This window comes from Lethenteron reissneri, chromosome 7 (genome assembly GCF_015708825.2).
Source record: "Lethenteron reissneri isolate LAM-NWPU_2019-01 chromosome 7, ASM1570882v1, whole genome shotgun sequence".
NCBI lineage: Eukaryota > Metazoa > Chordata > Hyperoartia > Petromyzontiformes > Petromyzontidae > Lethenteron > Lethenteron reissneri.
This window is the reverse complement of record NC_083785.1, coordinates 11,610,078-11,626,716: the sequence shown is the minus strand read 5'-3', so window position 1 is coordinate 11,626,716 and position 16,639 is coordinate 11,610,078. Positions and strand designations below refer to the sequence as shown.

Sequence of the window (16,639 nt, the reverse complement as noted above, 5' to 3'; positions counted from 1 at the left end):
GCCAAACGGCGCACAACTCAAAGTCAATGCACTATCAGAGTATGAGAGCTCGGGGTAAGCCTCGTCTCACATGGTGTTGGTCCAACTGCAGGTATTGTGGTCAATGCAAACATGACTCCTTGTAAAAAAGGTGTTAGTTTTGTTGCCAGATAGAAGGGTAAAAAAACAATTATCAACGTCTTCACTCGTACGTTGGCCGCCACGGTGGCGAGACGCTAACTACCTCGCCTGGTATGCAGGAGGGTTCATGGGTTCGAGCCCGACCCTTTTCGCCTGCTGTATGTTTGGGGTTTGTATGTCCTCTCTCCTCGTGGCTAAAAAATGCCACCGGCGCGTTGGAGAGTGAACTCACGACATTTTACAGTTCAACATACATACATATCGGATCATCATCACCGTCGTCATAGTGGTGGGCCAAAGCCGTTGAATCTGTCATTTCGCATTGTCCACGCTGCGCAGTAAGACTCGGCACCTTTCAAGATTCCTCCCTTTTATTCATAGGTGCTCGCTAACAGCACTTGCCCCTACAGTCTGTTAAGGCTATACGGGGGATCTTTATCTTTGTGCTCGCTAACAGCACTTTAGCCCCAGCAGTCTGTTCAGGCTATTCGGTAAAGTCACGTAGAAGGAAAATAATAAAATATTATTTTATTAAGTCACGTAGAAGGAAAATAATAAAATATCATGTTATTATTTTCCTTCTACGTGACTTTACCGAAAGAACCAAGAAGATGAATCCCTGCAGTCACGAAAGCTTTAAATCGAAAAATCTTTGTCTTTGTTAGTCTTTTGTGGTCGTTGCTTTCGAGTGGGGAGAGATTGAATGCAGCGGTTCCCGTGCGCGCATCCGGCGACCCGAGTTCGATTCCCGCTCACGGCTGAATATCGGTGGTGAATATTCGAACCGATTTGACCACCCCTCGGCCGCCTCGGACTTTATATGGGCACCCGATCGCGGTGTGCAAAAACACACAATCACAACCGGGGAGATAAAGCAGCCCGGGCGTTGTGTGAGGCACACCACCCCATTCGTGCGCCGCTCTGGCACCTTCATAAGTGTACGCAACAGCCCTTGTCCCCCACAAGCGTTGCAGGCTATTCGGGTGATCTTTGTCTGTGGGTTTATCTTGTTGTTGTTGCTGCTCGTTTTAGAGAAGCAGACGTCTTTTGGCGTTTCCTCGCTCCCGTGTGCTGATTCATGCCCCCGGTTTGGAGAGGGGGTTTGGTCAAGGGTTAAATAATTATTTGAAACATCGCAAAGGGTGGACTGGGGCAAGCTGTGTCCGGCAGTGGCAGCTCAGGCCAGCCAGGTACACAGCTGCGAACTGTCTGGGAGGAGCGGTGGGCAAGAAGAGATGACGAGTTTGGATGACTTGGTAAGAGTTGTTGTCTCGTAGACCCCCCCCCCCCCCAATTCGTTCGCTCGCTCACACTCACTTGAGTGCCGATGTCACCAACCAGACGTACCGAGAAATGTAATGACTTGCATTCACGGAATCTCTTATTTGATACGTATTCTGGAATGTGGGTTGAGTGGACTCTGTTTTAGTGCCTTCTGTTTTGGTGCCATGTCTCTGTTTTTTTAACTGTTAATTATTATTATATTATGAAATTCGCTTGGTAGTAGGGTTTTTATTTCCTTGGTAGTAGCTAATATATAGGATTTGGTCCTTATATATAATTCATGTACAACGTTATGGGATGCCTTTAGCATGAATGACGGTATATAAAATGAAAGTAAAGTATTGCTATAATTGAATGCTGTTTTATGTTCAACATACATAACATGTGCATTCTCCGGGTAAACGGTATACTGTGCATGATGTGCTGTATTCGTATGAGACCAGCTTTTAATTTTGTGATCCGTTAAAATATACACTACATAATCGCGTACTAAATATACTTTTCGAGAAATGCTCATTGTGCTTTTCTTTTGGACCGAGCTAAAATGTCTTAAGGTCTGGGCGTTATGAAATGCCAAAATTGAATAGAGTGCCATTTGGAACAAATTTTGCGAAGCATTATACGAAAAAAAATTCAACATTGATTATGGGACTATCTTTGTTGAGTATCATACAATATATATGTAGTGAGTTCGACAGAGTCGCAGACGTAGACTTGGAGGCTACACATTTATTTAACTCCAACACTGGCTATCAACAAAGATTCGTTCATGAAGCCATCCACATATATATAGACACAGACACAATCTCAACCGAGAAGATGGGTACAAACTTGAACAATCATTGGAAGGATGTTATTAACCGGTTTAAGTCATAACTGGCTGTGATGTTTCCATCCTACTTTCCGATGTTAGTAGTTATTTTCAACTCTCTGGTTTTACATTAACAGGTTAAATGTCTTTAAATTAGCAGGTGAAATGTATCTCGCTAACACAGCCACCGTTGCTCGTTTTTTCTCGATGTGGCGGCTGCTCTACGATCTTACATTGACATGCAAATTTCTCGCTTTAACATCACTAGCCCCGTCCACTTCGCCTATGACCCTTGGGCTACAACCATTTCAAACCTTTAAAACATCCTGCCTCAGCAGCTTTCCCGTTATGTTTCCTGCTGATGACGATTGCTTGTGTTGTGATGAAACGTCGTAGTTTATATTTTTTATTTTCTTTGAACCTATCTACGTGACTTTACCGAAAGATTCAAGAATATCAATTGCTCCAGTCACGAAAGCTTTAAGTCAAGGTTTGATTACGAATCTATTATATAATTACAATACCCCCACCCCCCACCCCGCCGCCTGATCTCTGCACCTGATTGGGTTCAGTGATGACGTCGTCCTGAATTATTTAAGACCGGAAGCAGGTGGATCGCTTCACTATTCCGGCAAATCGCCCTAAAATGCTGGATGTAATTACCAGCGAAACGTCGTATTCAAATTGTAAATGTTGTGGATTTACTCTCCAACAGACCGGTGGGCTGAATTAGTAACTAATTGGCGCGTTGTTTACGTGACAAACCTTACTGGCTGTGTCGGGTGGTGGAAGGTTACGACACATTTATACTTCCCGCGATCTAACCCAAAAAACCTTCATTATGAATATTTTTTATTTTACCGGGCAAGGCCCACTGAGCTATACAGCTCCTTTTCAGAAGCGACATGGCTCCAAATGATGGCTCAACGAAGCGGCTTATCATGTGGACATGTTTAGCAGGCTAATATTCTAAACGCACGTTGATTCTAAATGTGGAGGGAAAAAATTTAAAACACGAAAAACCGGGAGAAAGATGTACACGACCACGGGCAGAACATGCAAAGAACTACAAATATACAGGGTCGGGGTCAGGGTTGGGGTTAGGGTCAGGGTCGGGGTTAGGGTCAGGGTCGGGGGTCGGGGTCGGGGGTCGGGGTCGGGGGTCGGGGTCAGGGGTCGGGGTCAGGGGTCGGGGTCGGGGTCAGGGGTCGGGGTCGGGGGTCGGGGTCGGGGTCAGGGGTCAGGGGTCGGGGTCGGGGTCAGGGGTCAGGGGTCGGGGTCGGGGTCAGGGGTCGGGGTCAGGGTCAGGGGTCGGGGTCGGGGTCGGGGTCGAACCCGCGACCACCTGTATACCAGGCGAGATAGTTAACATCTTGCCACCGCAGCGCCCCAGGCATTGTGGCTGTGTTTTGAGTAAACCAACGTGGACATAATTGTCGTCATCTGGACAGGAAGTTATGACAGCAAGCAAGAGGAGGGAGCTCGTTTAAATGTCAATATATTGCGCAGATGGTAGTGTGTGGTTTTGTGTTTACACGCTTTTTTTTATTATTATACGCTTTTTATTAACGCTGTCTGTTGTTGTATCCTCAAATCTTGCAACTCAATTTTAACCCACTTCCCAATGTGGTATCGACTGCAAACTTGGTATACTTATGTCACACTGATGACAATACTATATTATTAAAAATAAAAATATTAAAAAAAAAAATTTACATGTTATGTTTCGGCTTGGGTCTAATTGTCCACGCACAACTGACGTTGGCTGTAATAGCCCACGGTCCCTTACGTTATGGCAAGCCTCGGGGCCACTTCCTGGAGTCGTGGAGTTCTTCCATTGCTAGTACGATACATTTCATTAAAGAGTGTTTAAAAAAAGTTTTTTTTATATTATACTTATTTTGAGATATGTGGTTAGGCAAAGTTCACCCAGTGTCTAATATAATGCTGATGCTTGTTATACGGTTGTTATATGTATGTTGAATATCTCAAGCTTTTGCGGCCTCTCTCAATGTGTGCACATTCAACTTATTTCGCACCATACGCACCCTAACGTGCTAACCGGAGGTGCGGGGGAAGGACAACAAACCAAACACAAAAAGCACTTCTAAAGAATTGAGTTTTAAATGCCATTGGAACCTCATTTGCCAGTAGCAAAATATGATAATTGGTTTTTATCCTTTTATCTGGCAACAAAACTGACACCTTTTTACAAGGAGTCATGTTTGCATTGACCACAATACCTGCAGTTGGACCAACACCATGTGAGACGAGGCTCTAAAGAAAGCTGTCTCGGGTGTGGACCAATCAATTTCAAGGACAGTGCATACATTATCAGAGTTATGTTTTTTGTTTGCATTCCGACTGCAGGCATTGTGGTCAATGCAAACATGACTCCTTGTAAAAAAAAAGGTGTCAGTTTTGTTGCCAGATAAAAGGGTAAAAAAACAATTATCGAGTTTTAAATGCTTAGCTTCAGTGACTTCCTAATATGGGAAGAGCGTTCCAGACGGCCGCAGAAGCGCAAGGTATTGGCGCTTCGTTTGTGGCGAGCGCTTCGTGTGTGTAATGAGTGCGATCTTTGTAATTGTATTCGTTGGGCCAACGCAGCCCTGCGACTACGGACGTGGTCTAAGCATATCCTCGATGAAATGTGTGCCAAGTTTCACCTCTGTACACCGTCGATGACACCGCTAGCCATAACACCAGTCGAGTCCCACTCACAACGTTATGTTGCGTAACGATGAATTACCATCAGCATAATCGGCGATGTCGGTGACAAGAAAGCTGATCTTGCAACAGCAAATCAGCTGGGAAAGTTCGTCGCTACTCGAAATCACGCCCCTGCCCCACCCAACGTTTTAACAGTGATGTGCTACGAAGAAGGGCCATTGCCCGAAACGTCGTATGTTGTTTTACTTTTCAGGCCACTGCACGCAGTGTTGTTTACGCACGGCGTGGAGATGTTTGTGTATTTGTGAAGTAGTTCGCTTCGAGCAAGGGCGCGCTCTCAGCCTCCTCGAACGTTAAACAACAGGACGGGTGGTTCGCAATGCTCTGGTGGCCTCCCACCAATCAAAACCATGCCCCCCCCTCCCCCCACGCCCCCCCCCCCACACAAACCCTCCCTCGCACCCCCCCCCCCCGTTGGTTTAATCCGCTTTGATCGACCTTATCGACGCGTCTGTCGCGGAGCGCGTGTGGACCAGGAAGGACATTCGAGGGAACTCCCGAGGTAGCTCTTTGACGCTCTCCGCAAACCAAAACCAATATTTTCGCAGGACATGGACAGGCACCAAATATTCGATTTCGTCGACGAATTCGGCGACTTCGACGTGTACTCGGACAACGAGAGCAGCTACGGGAACAACACGGGCTACTTCGAAAACGTCGGCACGTGCTGCCCGCACCCGTGCAAGCTGAGCGACATCCGACGATTCAACAAGGTCTTTCTGCCCGTCGTCTACTCGCTGGTGTTCGCCTTCGGCTGCGCGGGCAACCTCCTCGTCGTGGTGGTGCTCGCGCGCTTCCGCAGGGCCATGGTGGCGGCCGACACCTACATGCTACACCTGGCAGTGGCCGACCTCCTCTTCGTCGCCACCCTCCCCTTCTGGGCCACGTACCGCGCCTCCCAGTGGACGTTCGGCAACGACGCGTGCCGCCTCATCTACGGCGTCACGAGCGTCAACTTCTACAGCAGCATCTTCCTGCTCGGATGCATCAGCGTGGACCGCTACCTGGCCATCGTGCACGCCGTCAAGACGCACTGGTGCCGCCGGGCCGAGCGCGTGCAGCTCATCTGCGGCGTCGTGTGGCTCGTTTCCTTCCTGCTCACGATACCGGACATCGTGTACAGCCAGCAGGTGTTCGTGCCGGTACGTTGCCCACACCCCGTCGCGCTTGCAGCAACGCAGACACGCAGACGACAGACGGCCACGGTGCAGCGTGGCCGGCTGTCGTCTGCAGCGAGGGGTCGGCGGATTGCCACACGCCAATGTTGCGAAGCTGCCCTTCGTGTGGGTGTCGTGGAGGAGAATGCGGAACAGCTAAAATGCGGACACCCCCCCCCCCTGCACCGCACCGACCACCACCCATGCCATCTGTGTGGGATCGAGCGTTTCTCCCTTGCACGCGTCGGTTTCTTTCTCCGGGTGCTCCGGTTTCCTTCCACAAACCCATTAATTAGCCGATGCCACCTCTAATATATATATAGGACCGCAGAGCTTGGGGAAGGGGGATTTGGAGCCGGCTTCCCGCGTGGCCGCTGCTGCCTTTCCCCGCTTTCTCTCAGGTTCCACCTCCCGGCGCCTCTCGAGCCGTCCCCTCTCTCTCTTAGAAAGTGAGCGAGTACCATGCGGCGACGGTGCGTTACGAGTTACAATTATTAGTATATTTTCAGTTTCATTTCAGTTTCATGTATTTGGTATAACCCTGTGAGCCATTCGGCTCTTGAATCGGGTGCAACCGCAAAAAAACATGAACAAAAAAACATCTTAAAGTGATATGTGTGCACCTGTGACTCCCCCCCGCCCCACGACGTGCCGGTATGTGCATGCATACCTCACTGTGTGATGTGTGTGCGTATCATCATCATCATCGTCGTCGTCGTCATCATCTTTCTCTGAGTGTTTATTGTGGCGGTCGCGTGGCCCCGGCGGCGATAGCGCTGTTCATTGCAGAGAGGTTCGCGGTTCGAATCCAGCGGCCCGCCCTGGTTATTCCTGCGGCTGTGCATTCACATGTTTTTTCAACTTTTTGGTTCTTTCTGTAAAGTCACGTAGAAGGGAAGTAATAAAATAATAAAAATAAAACATAATACAATATTCTAGTATTCTATTATTATTATATTATTTAATTATGTTTTTTATTTTTTTTATTTTATTACTTCCCTTCGACGTGACTTTACCGAAAGAACCAAGAAGATGAATCCCTACAGTTACGAAAGCTTTAAATCAAAATGTTTTTTCAAGTCGATTTTAATTGTGTGTACATACGTGGCGTATGAAAACTACCACTCCCCCACTTTTCACGTGATTGATTCACATCATCATCATGTCCCCCACCCCTGCAATGTCCGCACAGCAACTCAACTCGACCGAGTGCGTGCAAAACTACTCGCCGGAGCAGGCTGACCGGTGGCGCTTCTCGATCCGCATGCTGCACCACACGCTCGGCTTCCTGCTGCCGCTCAGCGTGATGCTCTTCTGCTACACGAGCATCGGGGTGACGCTCGCGCGCTCGCACGGCTTCGCCAAGCAGAAGGCTCTGCGTGTCATCGTCGCCCTAGTCGTGGCCTTCTTCGCGTGCTGGCTGCCCTTCAACGTGAGCGTCTTCGTCGACACGCTCACGCGGGCCGGCCTCGTCAGCCCGTCGTGCGACCTGTACGCGCGGCTCGACAAGAGCATCTCGGTGACGGAGAGCCTCGGCTTCGCGCACTGCTGCCTCAACCCCATCCTCTACGTGTTCGTGGGGGTCAAGTTCCGCAACAACGCCCTCAAGATCCTCAGGGACGCCGGCTGCGTGAGCCAGCGGTGGCTGAGCGAGCACGTCAATTACCGCAGCGCTCGCGGGCGCAGCTTTGGAGCGTCCGTGGGCTCCGAGTCGGAGAGCACGGCGAGCTACACGATGTGAACGGGGACGGATGGGGCGGGCTCCGTCGCGCAACGCATGCCTCTAACCCCGAGGTTTAAAATTAATCATTTTGATTGTAAACAACAACAACAACGCAGGCCTCTTACGGCACGGTGCATAGAGTGTGCAGCCAGGTGATTTCGTTGGCGACAAAAACAATCCCAATGCGACGGAGCCATTGAAGAGAAGGGGGGACTACCCAGAGATAAAAAAAAACATAAAAAAATAAATACCATTTGCTTTGTTGTTGTGACGCAAACCCACATGGGCCACACGGGTCTCCCTCCCGGGCGTGTCAGGAATGTCGTCTGCATTGGTTCAACTGCAAGCAAAACTCCGCACCAGTTTCGGAATCCGAGTGTCTCCATCAGCAGTCGCGCTTGCTTGAACCAATGCTGCTGTGCTGCCAGATATTTAGAGGCAATGACTGCTTTTGACATTCTCTTGGCTCACGGGCAGTCGGGCTTGCTTGCACAAATGCTGGTGAAGTGCCACGTGTTTCTAGGCAAGGGTCCTCTGTGTTTGATATTGGTCCTAGTTTCGACGCAAAACGATATGACGCATGGGACAAAATTATCTCCATGTAGTTCGCGCGCGTGTGTCTTTGCCTTCGAGGCTTAGAACCCGCGGGCCCGGGTTCGATTCCCGCTCACGGCCAACACCAGTGACGATGATCTGAACCGCACCTGGGCCTCCCCGAGGTCGACTCGGCCTCAAATGAGCACCTGGCGCGGTGTGTAAACATTGCCACTCGGGTGACACAAGGCCACCCACCACCTCGTGTGCCATGCCGGCCTTCATAGGTGCTCACTAACACCACTTGCCCCGACAGTCTGTTAAGGCTATACAGGGGATCTTTGTCTTTGTGAGGTTTAGACAGCCAGTTGTCTCTGAACCAAGCCACCGCATGCCCACAGCAGCTTCTGTTTGGTCGAATAGAGGTGGCGTAGAGGGCACGGCGCGGGCTAGAGACGAGATGGACTGATGTAGTATGGGTAGGATGTGGAGCAAGTAGGACTTGCCGACGACTGACACCAGCGGTGTCAATGTATCGGCCTCTGTGGAGCAGGAGCCTCGTTATGGGGATGCTCCTAGGCAGTTGGAGGCAGTCGCCCTCCAGTAGGGAGCACAGGTGGTGCATCTGCCAGTCATCTCAGTTAACCCTTGGCACCTGGGACTGTCCCGTGACGTGCCAGCGAGTGAGCCTCCGGCATTTCACACGGCCTTAAAAAAGTGCACCCAGCTTGGCACAAGCACTGTGGCCCTGGCACCGTCACTTGTACATTTTCGCTGTCTATTGTTGTGGGATTATGGTTGCCTGTAGGATTTGCCGCGGCCTGCCCACCAGCGGCTGCTGCAGCTTGTTGGTTGGTTGGAGTCACAAGAGGTGCTGTCAAGTACAGACGTTTACCTAGTCCCATCCGTTTGGTGTCTCTTAGTAAGAGTTCATTTCTTTGCACGTTCAATTTTGGAGATTTTTTTTAAATGGTTATGTTTTGATAGCATTCCGAGCTGAGTGTATCGATATGGTTATAATCAGTGGATCCTGGTGTCAGGAACGTCCAGAGTGGGGGGGAGGGGGGGGTGCGGCACCTGGGGCAACTCACACCGTGTGGACTACCCCGAACCTTCAAACTAAACCACAAGCGTTACATCTGACACCGTGACGTCGAAGCACAGCCCCCCCCCCCCCAAAGCGCGGGGCCCGGGGCAGTCACCCCGATCTGCCGTAACCCCTCCGGGGGACGGCCTCTGCCGAGTTTCGTCTGCATATTATTTGACGTTGCAGCGTTACAGTCCAAGGACTGTTCTCAGGATTGCAGTGGGGTTTCATGTCAAGGTTGGACAACGGTGGTCCTACGGTAGAGCCCTGAGCATCTCCACGGGAAATGTTGCAAGGCGGTAATAATGGCGTGATGTCGCAATAATCATATTAATAACAATGGCGTGTGATTGTTAATTGTGAGTGTAGCAGTGTGGTCTGTTGCGTTCAAACAAATGTTTGAGCCCAGGTGAGGACAATGGCACTAAATGTGTTGCTCCGTTGATGTCCAATGTCACGGGGTTGCACTTTGCTGGGTGTTGAATTCATCTGCGCACCTCCGGCTGGCACGGTGGTTGGTTTACTGCGTTGGTGCGAATGAAGTTCAACGCACATACGCGCCACCCGCCAGCTGACGTTCTTGGTCACAACCATGAGTCAGATGCATCCGACTCACTCAGTGCATTATACGCAGCACCGCATTACAGCTCACATCCTGTGAAATAAATATTCGTATCTACGATTAAATCGTCTATTTTTGTATAATTGCAATAATAATGAATAATACCGTTTGCAGATGACACGTACAGATAATGTGTGTATATTGAGTTTTTTTTTCTCCCACAGATGATATATTGTTTGAATTATATATTCATTGTGTATGTTTCAGCACTGAATACGACGTTGATGCCTAAAATCATTACATATCATGGTGTCAGTGTGCTAAGCTTGTTGCTAATAACTTTTGTCATGCTTCGTAATTGACTATAACACTTTGCAATGCTTGTTAATCTAACCTGAAGTGCGGGACATCATGCATTTACATGTTACCGTATTCTCCGGAGTATAACAGGCCCCCGAAAGTGTGACGCATCACGCGCTGGTGCTTGGTTGTCGGTTCGAATCCAGCGGTCGCCCCGGTTAATGCTGCATTGTGTGTTTATCAATTATAACAATATATATACTACGCACCGTCGGCTTCACACACGATGCAAGTTCAAGATCCCGTGACGTTATCCGCAAGCGTAGGCCGTTGTGTGCCAAGGTCACGGCCCAAATTTGCCACGTTTTGAAACATTACACCGCAAATGACTCGAAATTGAATTACACAGCGCAACCATCGCACCATCCCCCTCCCCCGATCGCGAAAACTTGGCAGGTCCCTCCTGAAAAGAGAGTAGTGAGACTCAGTGAGGCCTTTTTCGGCATACAAGCCGAATAATAACAATACTGATTAATCTGGTCTCACCCACACACACCTACCACATTACTGAGACACACACAAATATTTGCTTTGAAAGACACGGGGGAGAAAGTGTGTCCTGATAAACCAGAGAATACGGTAATGCTAAAGCTAAGCATCGATATGTAACCTTCATCGATATGTCTACTGCTTGACCACTCAGTAAATTTGACACGTGAACAAATGAGTTTGTGTGGTTTGGTTTGGATCGCAAACACACACACACAGAACGTGTGATTGCAAACACAACCGTGACTCTCTGCCCAGCACGTGAGCCGTGCCAACACGAATTAGCAGGCGAATCTGCAGACCAAGGTGAGGGCCGATTGCCGAGGCAAGCAGTCGAGGAACAGACGGTGGGAGACTGCCAGGGCACATCTATGAGTCTCTGTGTGAGTTTTTCTGTGCGTCTGTGGGTCTCTGTGTAAGTCAATCTAACAGCAGATAGTGGGAGACCGTGAGGACAGATCTGTGGGTCTCTGTGTGAATCTGTGGGTCTTTGTGTGAATATGTAGGTTGCCGTTTTGGGTAATTGGGCCACTTTGGGAGTATGTGGGTCTCTGTGCGAGTCTATTCAAGAGCAGATAGTGGGAGACTGTGAGGACAGATCTGTGGGTCTCTGAGTCTGTGGGTCTTTGTGTGAATCTGTAGGTCGCCGTGTTGGGTAATTGGGCCACTTTGGGAGTCTGTGGGTCTCTGTGCGAGTCTGTCGAGGAGCAGATGGTGGGAGACTGTCAGGATACACCTTGGAGGTTGCGTCTCTAGTTGGCAACAGCTGCCGGATATGGCGGCGGGTATTGGAAGCGTTGCCAAGAAAGTGTGATGGTATCAACGGATTTGGCCATGCCGATGTCATCTTGATCTTTCACCTCGAATCTTGATACCGAGGGGTGGAGCGGTGGCGCAGTGGTCAGCGCTCTTCCCGTCTCTCGATCTCGAGGATGGAATGACGACGACAATCATGGGCCCGTTCTGCTGGGTCTTCACGTGGATCTACAGACGTGCCCTCAACGCGAGTTTGATCCCCTCCACCTCTTCTGATCTTTCACCCACCTACCCCTGCAGTTGCTCTTGTTAAGATCCCCTCGCGCCGAGTCTCTCTGATCAGAAGTTTCCATCTGCTCCCGTGGCTTCATATCCGGTGGTCCCGTCTTTGCGGGTCAATTTGATAAAAAAAAAGTATTTATTAAAAAACGCAACGGCCCGTTCAAACGGCTCCTTGCGATCGCCATCTGCACAACCACAGCCGTCTTCAACCCGATAAGCGCCGACTAAAATGTCTCCATGACGGCGGCGTGGTGGCGACAGGGTTGCGAGGCCACACGGATACCTTCCAGTGACTCCCTCATCCCCCCGTCCTCCCCCGAGGGATACGTGAGGTGATGTCTGAACGTGTGAAATTTGGCCGCGCATGATAGTCGCCGGTGAAAAATCTCGTCGTAGGAATCTGCCAATATACAATAACTGCGATAACATGTGAATCCATATGGTCACCTGTAAAGGTATCAAATAACTCTTCTTAAACTCGTCGATTATAAACAACGCGGTTTCCCAGACTTGCCAGCGAGCTTGAACAATTTTCATCACGCATACACAGCACAATCTATAGTTGTATACAGTTCAATTATCTTTATTTATTTTCTGCTCTCCTTCCCAGGAAAGCCTCAAAACTCATTTTCAGGAGGTTCCTGCCAGGTGACTTTTTTTTACAGAATTGTGATATTTGACTAATAGAAGTAACTTTTTTTTTGTTGGTAAGAAACTAGAGAAACCTGGTGAAAACCCATGCAGAGCAGGGGTAGAACACATCAACTGCATGCAGAAAGGTGCCCGAGTCGGGAATCGAACTCAAGTGCTTCTTGCCGTAAGGCACAAGTCCTGGCAGAAACCTCCTGGAAAGGAGTTTTGATGCTTTCCTGGGAAGGAGAGCAGAAAATGAATAATGATCATTGAACGGTATACAAATACAGATTGTGCTGTATTCTGAATGGATTTCGTGTACACATAACTTAACGTTCTCATTCACAATCCTTGATCGTACTTTATCACGCATGGGCCTTATCACTACACCACAATATGGAACTTATTATTATAAAATAGATAGAATTACATGACAACATTTTTTATGTAAAATCTTGTTCATATTTATAGATATACTGATTCACCTGGGTACAATTGTAAGCATTGAAGATTAAATAAACGAGGCCCTGGTAGGCACACTTCAAAGGCCAAACTCAATGCAACGGGAGTATTTGAGGCCAGCGTCACACACGACTGTCTTTATCTCCCCAGAAATTGATTTTTACACATTGCACCAGGTATTCATTTGAGACTGAATTGATCTAGAGGAGGCCCAGCTAATCACAGTTTGGATAACAACCACTCATCTGTGCCAATGAAGAGGCCTGGAAAATCACTGGTTTTGACAATCACCACTCATCTTTGGCAATGAGGAGGCCCAGATCATAACCAGTTTGGACAATTGCCACTCATCTTTGGGATGGAATCAGTATCAGGTATGTTTTCAGTTCAATAAGCTTATGCTCAAGCGATTCCGCTTTCAAACTGAGAAATGAAAGCAATACGGGGAAGAGTAATGTCGCGAAAACACAGCAATACATATATATTTCTACTAGCTGTACTACCCGGCTTCGCCCGGGACTTGTATCCACCACGGCCGGCCGCCTTTGTCTCCCCAGTGGCGATGTTAATACGCCACACCAGTTACTCGTTTGAGGCTGAGTCGACCTATGTGAGGTTCAAATAATCTTGATCGGTGGTGGCCATGAGCGGGAATCTAACTCGGTTCGCCGGGTTGGTAGCGCAGCGTAGCGTTAACCACTACACCCACCGCTCCTCACACACACAGACGCACACACACACAGACACACGCAGAAACACACAGACAGACACAGACAGACACAAAGACAGCACGCTAACCACTACACTACCGCTCCCCACACACCACACACGCAGACACACACACAGAACACACACACAGACAGACACACACACACAGACACACAGACAGCACGCTAACCACTACACTACCGCTCCCCACACACCACACACGCACACACACAGACACACACACAGACACACACACAGACACACAGACACACAGACACACACACACACAGACACACACAGGCAGCACGCTAAGCACTACACTACCGTTCCTCCTACACACCACACACGCACACACACAGACACACACACACAGACACACACACACAGACACACACACACAGACACACACACACAGACACACACACACAGACACACACACAGACACACACACACACACATAGACACAGGCAGTACGCTAAGCACTACACTACCGTTCCCCCTACACAACACACGCGCGCGCGTCCATAGGTACACATACACGCGCTTGCTGCAGACACACACATACACACACATACATAACCGCACATACACACAAACACATACACACACATGCATACACACAAACATACACATACATACAAACACACACATACATACACACAAACACATACACAATACACACACACATACATACAGACACACACATACATACACACAAACACATACAGACACATACATACACACATACATACAGACACACAGACATACACATAAACACATACACACATAGTCATGACCCGGCTTTGCCCGGGACTTGTATCCACCACGCCCGGCCGCCTTTGTCTCCCCAGTGGCGATGTTAATACGCCACACCAGTTACTCGTTTTGAGGCTGAGTCCCTCCCTCGCCACTCTGCCTCCCTCGCCACTCTGCCTCCCTCGCCACTCTGTAGAGGACGTGAAATTTGTATGAATTTACCGCAGAGTGGCGTGTTGGGTGTCGAGGCCTAGCACCGTGCAGAGCCTCCCGCCTTGCCTGATTTTCCCACCCGGCGAACGCTGGGTACGGGTGCCGGTCCCCCCCCCCCCCCCCCCCCCGCGCTATTAAAAATGGCGTCCACCCCGCGGAAAAAGTTGCTACTCGTTGCCAGGGGCAACCGCCGTCCAATGAAAGCGGCGAAGGCGTGGCTAGCCGTTGCCAGGGGCAACCGCCGTCCAATGAAAGTGCAGTCCACACACACACACACAGACACACAGACATGAACGATTTTATATATATAGACTAGCTGTACTACCCGGCTTCGCCCGGGACTTGTATCCACCACGGCCGGCCGCCTTTGTCTCCCCAGTGGCGATGTTAATACGCCACACCAGTTACTCGTTTGAGGCTGAGTCGACCTATGTGAGGTTCAAATAATCTTGATCGGTGGTGGCCATGAGCGGGAATCTAACTCGGTTCGCCGGGTTGGTAGCGCAGCGTAGCGTTAACCACTACACCCACCGCTCCTCACACACACAGACGCACACACACACAGACACACGCAGAAACACACAGACAGACACAGACAGACACAAAGACAGCACGCTAACCACTACACTACCGCTCCCCACACACCACACACGCAGACACACACACAGAACACACACACAGACAGACACACACACACAGACACACAGACAGCACGCTAACCACTACACTACCGCTCCCCACACACCACACACGCACACACACAGACACACACACAGACACACACACAGACACACACACACAGACACACAGACACACACACACAGACACACACAGGCAGCACGCTAAGCACTACACTACCGTTCCTCCTACACACCACACACGCACACACACAGACACACACACACAGACACACACACACAGACACACACACACACAGACACACACACACAGACACACACACACAGACACACACACACAGACACACACACACAGACACACACACAGACACACACACACAGACACACACACACACACATAGACACAGGCAGTACGCTAAGCACTATGTGGGGGCCGTTGGCCCCCGGGGTCCCTCCCGCCTGCATCCCCTATTCCGTTTACGTTACCCCACCTCCCTATTACTCGCTACGGTTTCGCCGGCATTCGAACGCGACGCCCCTACTGTTACAGCCTCGCGCCGCGCTCCCACGCTGCGAGCATACGTGCGCACATCATCGTCAATCAAACGCCGTGCTCGCAGTATAGCCCTGTGCGGCACGTTACCAATGCGCATCCGTATCCGACATGTAACGAACGTATGCACACACACACACGCCGCTCCGTGCACTCCAACTCCACACCAACTACGCAAGTTATGATCGCGCACCTGTATCACACACGGAGTGAACACACGCGACACCCACTCTTGCGCCGCTCTGCGCAGCGCTCGCCGTCTGCTGGCCGCTTGCGTTATGATCGCGCACCTGGGGTACGCCTATTACGCACGCCGCGAGCTTACGCACACACAGTACCACACGCGTTCCCACACGCAACCCGCGCGCTCAGCTCCGCGCAGCGCTCACTCACGTGGCGAACCACTGTGCACACAGCGCACCCACACGCTCACACTGCACGACAAGATCACGCGAGACCACGCTTCGCTATTAATGATTTATTATATGCCACCTGCGAATTGATGTTGAATCAGTGAGTCGACGAGGCTGGCCTATTCCACTAAACCTGTACCTATTCCCTATTTATCGGCTATGATTCTAATTCACCTTCTTACTCACTGTTAAGTGTCCACGGCGGTCCGCTGATCCTTGTGTTAACCGCGTGCCTCGGTGCGTCGCACGGACGTCCGGGTCGCTGGCTCGAGCTGCGTCTGGTCGCCTGGCGCTGGAGTAAGAGAGCGATTTCCCCTCTGCGCTCCTCTATTTATCCTCCCTACCTCCAAAGGGGATGCTGCGCT

At 50.0% G+C, this 16,639-nt stretch overlaps 1 protein-coding gene across 1 annotated transcript; it reads left to right on the top strand.

Moving 5' to 3' along the window:
• Positions 1-1,242: 1,242 nt before the first annotated feature.
• Positions 1,243-11,024, top strand: LOC133357659 (C-X-C chemokine receptor type 1-like). The gene is made up of 3 exons (XM_061575743.1): positions 1,243-1,376; positions 5,497-6,090; positions 7,298-11,024. The coding sequence occupies exons 1-3, from the start codon at positions 1,356-1,358 to the stop codon at positions 7,844-7,846; spliced, it is 1,164 nt and encodes a 387-aa protein (XP_061431727.1). The 5' UTR covers positions 1,243-1,355; the 3' UTR covers positions 7,847-11,024.
• Positions 11,025-16,639: the final 5,615 nt, after the last annotated feature.

Bases quoted from the DNA above. Each gene is read 5' to 3' on its own strand.
- LOC133357659 (XM_061575743.1), top strand. From the start codon at position 1,356: ATGACGAGTTTGGATGACTTG. The intron at 1,377-5,496 runs GTAAGAGTTGTT...ATATTTTCGCAG, and splicing joins TGACGAGTTTGGATGACTTG to GACATGGACAGGCACCAAAT. The intron at 6,091-7,297 runs GTACGTTGCCCA...ATGTCCGCACAG, and splicing joins GCCAGCAGGTGTTCGTGCCG to CAACTCAACTCGACCGAGTG.